The sequence below is a fragment of the Leptodactylus fuscus genome, chromosome 1 (genome assembly GCF_031893055.1).
Source record: "Leptodactylus fuscus isolate aLepFus1 chromosome 1, aLepFus1.hap2, whole genome shotgun sequence".
In the NCBI taxonomy this organism is placed as follows: Eukaryota; Metazoa; Chordata; class Amphibia; order Anura; family Leptodactylidae; genus Leptodactylus; species Leptodactylus fuscus.
This window is the reverse complement of record NC_134265.1, coordinates 200,600,542-200,613,130: the sequence shown is the minus strand read 5'-3', so window position 1 is coordinate 200,613,130 and position 12,589 is coordinate 200,600,542. Positions and strand designations below refer to the sequence as shown.

Below are 12,589 nucleotides of genomic sequence, written 5' to 3'. Positions count from 1 at the left end.
CGAGCTGTTTGGTTGAGTACTGTCGGTTGAAAATTGGTTATAATTAGAGATGAGCTTATAGTATTCGAAACTCTAGTTTCAAATACTTCGCTCTGTAGGAATGAATGGAAGCAGCCGGCGCTTAACCTCGGTGTTCAGCCACGTCCATTCATTCCTATGGGAGCAAGGTATTCGAAACTAAAGTTTCGAATACTAATCGCTCATCTCTAATTATAATCCTAATCACAGTATCTTGTAGCGGTGATTCTACAGTTTCCAAATATGCCACTTATTTAGCTTTAGAGTCTATTTTCATGTAAATCGCCATTGCAAGATACAGCATGCAGGGAGCAAAATTGCTAAACACAGAATTATGTCACCTCTCATGCACATACACAACAGTTCATCCCATAAATCATCTGAACCGATACACTATATGTTTAGAATAGTTTGAAGTGTACCTCTTCAACTATTCAGTGCAAGTGAAACTTTGTAATACATCAATATATATATATATATATATATATATATATATATATATATATATATATATATATATACACACACACACTTTATTCTCCATTCATCATAGTTACTTTTAACAAAGAAGTCTATAGAGAGGAGAGGGGGAGAAGTTGTTTTAGGCAAAAACACAGGTGTTAAGCTCTGCTACAGTCAAGTACAGGGATTTTCCCATGAAAAACATTTCCTGTGGATGTTATAAATGTCTAACAGATGTGGTTACAGCCTATGTCTAAAATGAGACCCCCTCCACTGCTGCCCTGATACATACACAGCTACAAACTCTCTGAGGCTTTTAATAATGGTCACATAGTCACACAGTTCCACAGTTTCCACAATGGGAGTTACAAAGAATAAATGATGCAGGTCTATCAGATATGTATAGCATATCCTGTGGAAGAATACGTTTAAGCTGACACTTTTCATCCAACTATATCTAGTAAGATAATGATCTACCAATGTGCAGAATGAGGCCATAAATCAATTACTAGCTGACAACAGCTTCCTTCTGTTCACATGCCTCTGTATGTAGAGCTGGAAAAATTACAGGTGCTAGTAAAGATACATGTCTGAGCGAAAGGAAGGGGAAAGACAGCTTGGTCAATATAGAGGGAGACATTTTTGAATATGATGTATTACAAAGTTTCTTATATTTATCAGTACTATTCATTTATAAAAAGCACTTTTATAATATATGGTACACTTTAAGTTAGGAAGGCATATATATATTTTAAGTAAAATCAAGGATACAGTATAAGTTATTGTGTTTGATCCACATGAAGCGGACTCCTCCATGAGCCAAAATTGGTGAAAGGGCTCCTTCTTCTTCCTTCTCCATTAAGATTGGCATAAAGTGCTCAACTTCAGACATATCCACATCTCCACGGTAATTTCGACAAATGAGGACCTGAAAGAATTAAGAAGCAAGGTGTCACACAAAAATTGTCTACCTAGTAGAACACGTCTTTATTAGAGATGAGCGAGTATATTCAATCGAATACCTCCTCTGCATAGTTTTTGGTGTTAAAAAAAGCGCCAGGGAAGGTGGGAGGGGAATCGAATATTTACTGTGTGGTATTCGACCGAGTACACCAATAACTATGCAAAGGGAGGTGTTCGATTGAATACTACTCGCTCATCTCTAGTCTTTTATGTTAAACATTGTTTTTTTAATTTTCCATTTTACATTATTGGTAAGAAAAATATTATAGCCTGCAATTTTCACTAAAGCTACTAAGCATAAAAATAGACCAAAACTTGGTAATTCTGTAGCAGTTTCCACAAACAAGACAGAAAAGATTACCGTACGAGTTAACACACTGACAACAGCATACAACACACTTAACTGCTTCCACTACTGACAATAGATAATGTCACAGTTTATCTGGTTTTAATAAATATAAAGGCGATCCATTCCTTTTAAATAAATGCATAAAGTAGCTAAAATATAAGCTAAATTAATAGTCTCCAAAACCTCAAGCTATAAATACACCAACTGACAAACACAACTTAAAGAGGACCTTTCACCACTTTTGGGCACATGCAGTGTTATATACTGCCAGAAAGCTGACAGTGCGCTGAATTCAGCGCACTGTCGGCTTTCCCGATCTGTGCCCGGTGTGAAGAGCTTACGGCCCGGTACCGTAGCTCTTCTATGGTCAGAAGGGCGTTTCTGACCATCAGCCAGGAACGTCCTTCTGCCTCGCGGCACCAATCGCGCTGTGCCGTGGAGCCGGGAGGAACGCCCCCTCCCTCTGCTCACACAGCTTGTCCATAGACGAGCATTATCAGGAGAGGGAGGGGGCGTTCCTCCCAGCTCCACAGTACAGTGCGATAGGCGCCGCGAGGCAGAAGGACGTTCCTGGCTAATGGTCAGAAATGCCCTTCTGACTGTAAAGCGCTACGGTACCGGGACCGATAGCGCTTTACACCGGGCACGGATCGGGAAAGCCGACAGTGCGCTGAATTCAGCGCACTGTCAGCTTTCTGGCAGTATATAACACTGCATGTGCCCAGATATGGTGAAAGGTCCTCTTTAAAATATATATATATATATATATATATATATATATATATATATATATATATATATATCAGATCTACTACTATATACCCAGACAAATAAACCATTTGCCAGCATACTTATTTGCTGATACGATGAAAAAGGGCAGCTGTTTGCTCTCTGCATAAGAAGTTTCACAATAATCTCCCAGACTGTTTGTGCAACCATAAACCATGAAGGTTTGCACATATTGATCAGTAAGCAGACTACTTAATCTACTGAAATTTGCCGACAAAATCAACAGCACTGCATGGAACCCATGGAAAACTCCTAATCCCTTGCTGATCACATTTACCTGAAAACTGAAAAAAAAAAAAAAACACTACTGAAAAGAATGTGTGAGCTGTTCCATGTGACAAAAAAAAAAAAAAGAAGTCTACCCTTTCAGCCTGCCTTTAGGGATTTCTTTATAAAACTAGTGCAACTGAATGGCAATTGCCCGTTACCAAACATCAGGGCTGCATTTTATAAGGTATAAAGAAAAAAAATTTCTTTAAGTGAAATTAAATTTAACCCCCTTTCTGCCACATCTATTTTTCGCTTATACGACACAGTGATTATTACAATTCAAGTCATAACTTTATCAGTGACATATGAGGGCTTGTTTTTGCAGGATGAGTTTCACTACTTTGCTGTCTCCATAGGGAATGTGCAAATTTTATTTTTCTTAAGCTACAACCCCACGTTGTGAAAAGGCAGCTTTTTTGTTGCAGATTTTGCTGCAATTTTGTGTGTCAAACCCAGGAGTGGTTACAAAAGAATGGGAAATATCTATGAAGCTGTTAGGCGGAAAATGGTTTTCGCCGTGCAAACTTCCACATGGCTAGCTGCAACAGGATGCCGATGTAGTGGATCAGCATTCCGCTTCCGTTTAGACCCAAATGAATGGGCCTAAACAGGAGCATGTCTTGAGTCGTGGCTGAATCAGCCGCGGAATCGGTGGCAAGATAGGGCATGTCGCTTCTTTTTTTTAAGACAATGGGAACAGTTTTTGGAGATGGAGTCCGCCTCAAAATCCGCTGCCAAAAAACTCAGTGTGAACATACCCTTATACTTTTTTTCTTTTGCTCAATCCACTCCTGGCTTTAGCTCAGAAAATCAGAGCTAAATCTGCAACAAAAAAGCTGTGTTTCCACAGCATGGGGCATTAGGTCCAGTTTACATCTACGTTAAGTATTGCGTAAGGGGAGTCAAACGAAATACCAAACACATTGAAAAGCAGTTCGCCAAGAAACTAGTCCTATAGACTATAATGGAGTCCGTGTGTTTTTCGCACAATTCATATGGAGAGAAAAAGTGGAGAGAAAGTACTGCAAGCAGACTCCCTGAACGGAATACCGAACGTAGATGTGAACCCGTCCTGAGGATTGCTTGGGATTTCCAGCAGTTTGTATGAAGGGCTGCCCTGTAACCTGTGTAATAAGGGATATTGCTACTGTTTACTAAAACATAACATTTGTGGTATTGAAGAGAAGCAGTGAGCCTGGTACCTCTGTACTAAGAATGTACTTACAATCTGTGGCACAAAAACCTACTTACCTTTCCAATCCTGTGCCAATTGCCCCTGCACCCATGCCAGTCTTACATACACCACTACAGCTTGAAGAGTCTTCCTCTGTGACCGCCTAGTTTGGTTCTTGTCAAAAAGACGCCCCAATGGTACAAAGGACCACAATGGGATTTAAGAATTTACTGCGAGACAGCGTCAAACCCCCCCAAAACTGGCTCTTCCCCACAATAAGAAACCACAGAACGGCTTTTATTTCATTTTCTGCTAAACCTGTGTTGTGAATGGCTGATGTGGGGAGAATTCAGTTTTAATTTTTGTGCTTTTTTTAGACATTGCATTGGGTGTCTGCCCCCACTTGTGACATTCGGGAATTGCAGCAGAGGTCTGGGGTCCTACAGTCACATGACTTTAGTTCCTATTTTACAGCCTTGCACTTGTCCCTATGCATTACATATGTCCGCTCCGTGAAACCATTGCGATGACTTGGCAATAGAGCTGCCAGGTAGATGAGGCCCTCTCCTGCCAACATGCCCCTTCAGGCCCACATCTCCCATTGTACGCCTCTCACCTTGCCCTTCAAGTCCAGCACGTAGACCGCGCTCGCCGACATCCTCCTGCCGCAGTGTCAGCTTTCCTGGACGATGACACAAGAGCTCGTAGCCCTCAGTCCCAGCTCATCCCCGTTATACCTCCCTATAGCGGTCCGAGCTGCACAGAGGAAGCGCACTCACATCCCTTCCGGGCATCACTGTCACACAGCCTTCCACTCCCAAGATGGCGCCTCGGAAGCGACGTATTTAGCTTTTTGGCGATAAACGAGTCTTCTACCGATACGGCTGCGGTGCTCTCTGAAGTATCCTGAGCCGATAAATAAGTCCATTCATGATGGAAAGCAAGAAACTGTACCCAGCTGCTACCACATGTGCGAGATGGAGTTACTCGCAGGGCTGTTGTTAGGCAGTTTGCAGATGAATAAACATATGGTCTGCAATAAATGTGAGCACTGATGGACATACTATAGAGGCTGCGAGGTTCTGCTTGGAGCCCCTCAGCCTTGGTGAGAATGCTATATGAGGGCCATGGATTTGCTGATCCTGAAAAGCCTCTTTTGGGGTGTGTTCACACGTTGAGGCTTTCAGGTGCATTTCTTAAAAGGATTTTTCTCTTTCACACGTTGGAATAGCCTTAATAAAGGCTATTCTTCTCCTACCTTTATAAGTCATCTCCGGTCCACTGTTCGGTAGAAATCCTGATTCTTGTCGGTATGCAAATGAGTTCTCTCACAGCACTGGGGGCGGGCCTCAGCGCTCAATTAGCACTGGGGGCGGGCCTCAGCGCTCAAACAGCACTGGGGGCATCCCCAATGCTGTGAGACAACTCTCTCCAGCGACGCCTCCATCTTCTTCAGCAACCGCCTCTTTACTTGTCTTCTTCCGGCTGGGGTCACACTTCGACGTCTGCGCAGTTGGCTCATCCATTTGCACGCGCAGTACGCTCTGTACTCCATAGAACTACAGGAGTGTACTGCGCATAAGCATGCATCCAAAAAATGGCCGCCGGCCTGTGCACTCGGCTCGATGGCAGAGCCAACTGCGCGGACGTACAAGTGTGATCCCAGCTGGAAGAAGACGAGTGAAGAGGCGGTTGCTGAAGAAGATGGAGGCGTCACTAGACAGAGTTCTCTCGCAGCATTGGGGATGCTCCCAGTGCTGTTTGAGCGCTGAGGACCACCCCAGTGCTGCAAGAAAACTCATTTGCATACCAAAAAAAGCCAGGTTTTTAACCGAACGGTGGCACGGAGACAACTTCTAAAGTTAGGAGACGAATAGCCTTTCTTAAAGGGATTCTACCAGTAAACCAAGATTTTTTCTAATTACCACGGCAGAATAGCCTTAAGAAAGGCTATTTGTCTCTTACCTTTAGACGTGGTCTCTGCGGCGCTGTTCCTTAGAAATACCGGTTTTAACCGGTATGCAAATGAGTTCTCCGCAGCAATGAGGGCGGGCCCCAGTGCTCAAATGGTGATGGGGGCGTCCCCACTGCTACCCGAGAGCTCACTCCAGCGACGCCTCCATCTTCAGCTGCAACCCCACTTCAGTACGCTTCTGTATTGAACTACAAGAGCGGCCTTTTGGGAGGCCGCTCTTGCTCTTGTAGTTCAATACAGGAGTGTACTGCGCAGGCGTCGGAAGTTGGACCGACAGAAGGAGATTTTTGTTTTTGACTCCCTGCTTCCCAAATCCCATAACTTTTTTAGTTTTCCATTCACAGAGCCATATTAGGGCTTAATGTTTGCGAGACAAATTATTCTTCATAATGGTGCCATTTATTATTCTGTACAATGTACTGGGAATCTTGAAAAAAATTCAGCATGGGGGAAATTAGAGAAAAAGTGCGTTAGTGCGACTAAGGGCTCGTTCACATCTGCGTCGCCCTCTCCGTACTGCAGGTTTCCGTTTCCTGCATAAAACAGAGGCAGGATACGGAAACCTGCAGGAGTCTCTCTCACCCATTCATTTGAATGGGTGAGAGAGATGTCCGGCAGTGAGCGTTTTATGCTCTCCGCCGCGAAACCGGGTTTTATAATCCGGACACAGAGTCGGACATGCAGTACTCTGTGTCCGGATAAAAAAATCCGGTTTCGCGGCGGAGAGCATAAAACGCTCACGGCCGGACCCGGTCTGTGCTTTCCGTCTTCTGGCATGCAGAAGACGGAAAGCACAGAACGGAAAGAAGAACGCAGGTGTGAACCTAGCGTTACTTATGGGCTTCGTTTTTATGTGTTCGTTTTTTCGTGTTCACTCTGCAGCCACAATGGCATGTCACCTGTATTCTATGTTTCCGTACAATTCCAGGAATGCCAAAATTATAGTTTTATTTATATTTTAATCCCCTTAACAAAAAATTTCAAACTTTGCAAAATAAGAAAATTTTCTAAAAGTCGCCATATTCTGGCAACCAAAACTTTTTTTATATTTCCGTGTAAAGGGATACATAGGGTATCTTTTTTGCGGGGCCACATGTACTTTCTGGTCTTACCATTTTGAGCAATGTCTACTCCTCAAGGTGCCAAAATAGTAGAAACCCCCAAAGTTTAACCCCATTTTGTAATCTAGACCCCTCAAGAAATTTATCAAGGGCTATAGTGAGTAATTTGACCCCACAGATGTTACACAGAATTGGGCTGGGAAAATGGAAACCAACGTTTTTTTCTATAAAATGTTGCTTTAATCCCAATTTTTGCATTAACACAAGGGCTTAAATGAGAAAATGCACCCTACAATTTGTTAAAGGGATTCTACCTTTTTTTTTATGGATAAGACGTCGGAATAGCCTTTAGAAAGGCTATTCGTCTCTTACCTTTAGACGTGGTCTCTGCTGCGCCGTTCCTTAGAAATACTGGTTTTTCAGCAAAATCATGCTGATAGAGCCCCACATATGCGTGAATAAAAAAAAGGCTATTCAGGCACCGTAAAAGTTATATTAAACTACCCCCCCCCTTCCCCCCCCTTTTATGCACTGTGGGCGGGCATTCAGGGTGTGTCTTCTTCTTCATCCACGCCTTCTCTTCCTCCGATGTCCTCCGGTCCCGTCCTCCTTCGGCGCTCGCTCACTGATATAAAAAAAATTGGCCTGGGCGCTTGCGCAGTAGCATGCGGCTTCTACTACGGCTACTGCGCAGGCGCCCTGGCCATTTTTTTTTTTTTATCAGTATCAGTTCGCGAGCGCCGGAGGAGGACGGGACCTGAGGACATTGGAGGAAGAAGAGGCGTGGATGAAGAAGACGGCGCACCCTGAATGCCCGCCCACCGTGCACGATCCGTAAGTAGATCACATTCTTTTTTTGGGGTTTTATTTTAAAACGGGGGGGGGGGGGGGTAGTTTAATATAACATTTGCGGTGCTTGAATAGCCATTCACGCATATGTGGGGCTCTATCAGCATGATTTTGCTGATAGAGCCCCTTTAAATATGTGCAGACTACATCACGGTATAAGGAGGTGATATACCATGGCAAATAAAAATATTGTGGCTATGTGGAACAATCTAAAGCTATCTGTCATGCATAGGTCAGGATTTTCAGGGCAGGTGTCATACTGATAAATTGTGACTTTTGTTATTCTCCTTTTGGAACAGACTCTTCACCTTGTTTGGCTCTTCCCTTTCTCTGCACTGGTGGGACTTAATTGGGAAAATGTTGCACTGGTGTCTGGCAGTTCTTGGTCACCAAATAGCAGAGTCTTGATAACGTCCTCATGAAATTGAAGGAATGTTTCTGTGCTGTCTATAGATCGTGAAGTGCAATCTCTACAATGTGCATGGCCAGCTTTTGGTACCACACATTTATTTTTCTATTTTTCTCATGGCATTATATGGTTTTAGGACTTGATCAGATAGATTAACCCATCCCATGTATGTCAGGATGCAGTCTGGCTTGGGGGTAAGGGTACTGGTACCAAGTAGATGTACAAGGGTTCTGCTGTTGCCATTAAATGTGATCAGTACAAGGACACCCCTCTTATACTTAAAGGGGCTCTATCATTGGAGGTATCTTGTGGTGGGCACTTTGCATTGTCGTTACAATGCAGAAATAGAGAATTGCCTCAAAGTGTGTCCTGGTTATGGCCATTCTAAGTATTGGACTGTTGTATAATTAGTGTCTGTATTCCAATCCTGTCTTTATTTTTTTTACTATGCCCATATGCAGAAAAAGACCCCAGAAAATCTTCATCTGTGCTGCATTTACTGGGGTCCACCTCGGGGGCCTGGCATATGAAGAGATGACATTTTGTTCTATAAATTGCTGGGCATACAAATCTGTTTGGGCCACCATAAAATCTATAAACTTATCAGAGAAAAAGACTTTGAAAAAGTAAATTTCTGTAAAGTCTTCGGTCTCTATTTGGAGTTTTCTAGGAGTCGTGTCCACATTTGTTCACCAGTTTCAGAAGCTGTCTCAGCAATAGTTCTGGGGCTCCTCCTTTGGGGTCACTTATTACTGGATAATAAGGGGGAAGAGGAAAATTACAGGAATGGGGCTGGCTATATCAGTGTCAGAGGCCAGTAAACATACCCCCTTTCTGCTGTATATCTTCTTTTAGATGTTTGGGAGCATTGGGACATTTTGCCTATGTGTTGTGTTTTTACACTTGTATAGAAACTTTATTTATTGAGCCTTTATTAAAATGTGGGGTGTGTGAGGGCCACACGGTGGCTCAGTGGTTAGCACTGCAGCCTTGCAGTGCTGGAGTCCTGGTGTTCAAATCCCGCCAAGGGCAAAAAACCATCTGCAAGGAGTAGTCCCATATTTCAAAGACATACTGATAGGGAAAAATGTACATTGTGAGCTCTATGTGGGCTCACAACCTACATAAAAAAATCAAAAAATCAAATAAAATGTGGGGTGTATGTTATAATTCAACGTGTATATATTGTGGTAAAGTGGTGGACGGGGCGTATATCTCACCTGGTTTCCTCAGCCAGACAGGATAACGGAAATCCAGAAGTATATATGTTTCATTAGAACGTAGTCTGCTAAGGCTCTGTATTTAAAGAGGACCTTTCACCACTTGGGGCACATGCGGTTTATATACCGCTAGAAAGCCGACAGTGCGCTGAATTCAGCTTTCAGGTTCTGTGCCCCTGGTGAAGAGCTATCAGTGCCGGCACTCCTGGGATGGTTTACACAATTTTATTGCTACATTTGGTATGCTGGTGTATAGCTAGATTCAGACAGGCTTTTGTTTTCTTTTGTTTTGTTTGCATGGTGTTTTGTACTGAAGCAACTGAATAAAACATCCTTGGAGTTGAAACCTACTACTTGTGTGAACTGTGTCATTGTAGACCCTTCATCATGTGAGCTGGACCTCTTACAGTATGTAAAAAATGTAACCCAAGCATATAATTATCAGAGGCCCAGGGGAAGTGATTAAAAATAACAGTTATACTCACCCTACCTCATCTCTCCTGAGGATCCTCGCTCCTCTTCTTTCTTGGGACTGAGTTCCTAATCCCCAGACGTCACTGCTGGGCCCAATCAAAGACCTCAATTTACTGGCCAGCAGAGCTCCAGATAGGATGCTGAGCCCAGGACAGTTGAGTATAAGTATTAAATTATTGTTAATCACCTTCCCTGCGACGGCATCAAATGAAAAGGGCCTGGCGATCACCAGGCCCCCTCTCCATTAGCATTATGTATAGTGGTCAGGGAACCAGGCTTTCTCCGGCTGCTAACATGGTGGTCTAGGGCTCTGGTAATTTCAAGTACCCTCCGCCACTGCCAAGTGGGCCCCCTCAGGAGCTTGCCCCGGGACTTGTCTGGGTATGCCGGATGCTGGCACTGCATTATGGGAGCCATAACAGAAATAAAGAGACACAAGATTTGCACAAACAGCTATAGTTATAAAACCATCAATTATTTACGTTCACACGGACATACTGAAATCAATGTATCCATGTGAGGGCTTTTTTTTTCCCCAATAGCCCCACATTTGTGTAAACATGACTTATTGGTCAATTTTTATTATCTTTTTGGACAGAAGATTCCTGCTATAATTTCCCGCAGTTCTGGTTGAACCTTGCTTTGGGTTTGAACCAATTACATTACAGTTTACCCCAAACAGGATATGTCCAAGGAAACTGCAGTGATGGCAGTCACAGTAAAAGGCTCTAACTCCGGAGCCTGTAGCTAGCCCTCCTAGATTAGAGATATAACTCATGAAAGAGGAGCTGCATATACTTGCAGTTATACTTTAACCAGTGGGCAGAGAGAGAAGGATTTTTTTCCTTCCTCTGTCCTTGTAACTTTTTATCATTTATCGATCATAAAGCATACTTTCCATTTAACCCCTTATATACTGCAGTCAAGACTGACCACAACACCTAAGCCATTTTACAGAAAAAAATAACAATAATAACTTCATTTATACAGTATAGTGTAATAACATATTATGTAGTCCCTTACAAGTCAGTGACTACATGAACAGACAGTATTAGACGTTACAGTGTGACAAAGAATTTAACATATCAAACACCAACTCGTGAAAGCTATGAGGAAATAGGGAGACGCAAAAGGTAAGAGGTTTTATTTGATACAGCCATCTTTTAATAAATAAAGTCATATAACTGAACATGTATGAGCCTGTCACCAGCTGGTATCTATAAATATACAGATACTAAGTGCAGGAAGCACAGGGTAACTTCTAGAAGGAGTGGTCAGGTTCTGAGGAATACAGTAGGAAGTTAAGCTTAAGATAAGAAATGTTAGTGTAGTGCGAGGATGTGTAGAATAATGTGATTAGGGCATGTTTGAAGCCGCCAGTGGTGTAACTAGAAACAGCAGAGCCCCAAGATGGACATTTGACATGGGATGACCCCCACCCCGCACAAACTGCATTCCTGCACACACTAGCATGTGCCATAGTGGCCCCTACACACACTATTATGCTCCATAATAGCCCATGCAAACAGTATTATGCCCCATAATGGCACCTGCACACAGTTTTATGCCTAATAGTGGCCCCTTCACACAGTATAATGCCCAATTGTGGACCACCCATGGACTATTATTATACTCTGGGGTCTTTTCAGACTCCAGAGTATAATGATCAGTGTCCCAGGGGTGGATACAAACATAAAAAACACTGTGTTACTTACCTCTCCTGGGCTCCAGCGCACTCCCCACAGATCTCTTCAATGTTGGACCAGACATCAACCAACTCAGGCGTCACAACGCAAAATGATGCTGGCCTGGGTCACATGATGTCTGTGATGTCCCCAAACAGGCCTAAAGCCTACTGGAGCCCAGGGGATGTATATAATAGTGTTTTTTTATGTTCCCTCGCCTGCTCTAGCCCTTCAATCATTATACTTATACCTATACTATAGAACTAAGCTTTTTATATAAAAAACACATCTAGATTTATTAATGTCTTCAAGGAAAAAAACAGGAACAGGGAAAACTTCCAGAATAACAAAAATATCAGTCAATGTCTCATTAGCTGACATCATCAGAGGAGCTCATGGTTAGGTTTCTTCAATCTGGATATTTTGTAGAGTTCCACGTTGGTTCATGCTTGATCATCTGGTTGATGGACTCTGGGCTGGTCACGACATCTTGTCCAGGATGACAGAGAAGAGAGAGCAGGCAGACCTGCCATAGATCCCCCAGGGATGACCACCAACGTGTGTGTCTGTCACTCATTTATGTTCATGACAGTGGGTGTTATCCATTATTCTGAGCTTGTTTCTTCTATATAAGCATAACTCTAAAATAGTGTACCCTAACCACCCATGTAGCATGAACTCAGCAGACTAGAATGTTAACTCTATATATGCCGGGAATATTTAATATCATAATATTTAACACTCGGACGTCTGAAAAGACCCCCGAATATAATGATAGGGGCGTTTGTGGGGTTCGCGGGGCTGCTCGCTCACTTACTGATCCTCGCTCCTGCTCACAGCTGCCTCCACTTCTGCAGAAGTGGAAGCGCAGGGAGCTGTGAGCAGGAGCGA

The 12,589-nt window shown here is 43.1% G+C and overlaps 1 protein-coding gene across 1 annotated transcript in view; it reads right to left on the bottom strand.

Moving 5' to 3' along the window:
• Window positions 1-4,845, bottom strand: part of AP1M1 (adaptor related protein complex 1 subunit mu 1) — a 31,769-nt gene extending 26,924 nt beyond the window's left edge. The window contains exons 1-2 of the mRNA XM_075281919.1: window positions 4,642-4,845; window positions 1,252-1,408 (exon numbers count right to left, since the gene is read on the bottom strand). Of these exons, the coding sequence (XP_075138020.1) occupies window positions 1,252-1,408; window positions 4,642-4,683 (199 nt within the window). The 5' untranslated portion in view covers window positions 4,684-4,845. The remainder of the gene's footprint in view (window positions 1-1,251; window positions 1,409-4,641) is intronic.
• Window positions 4,846-12,589: the final 7,744 nt, after the last annotated feature.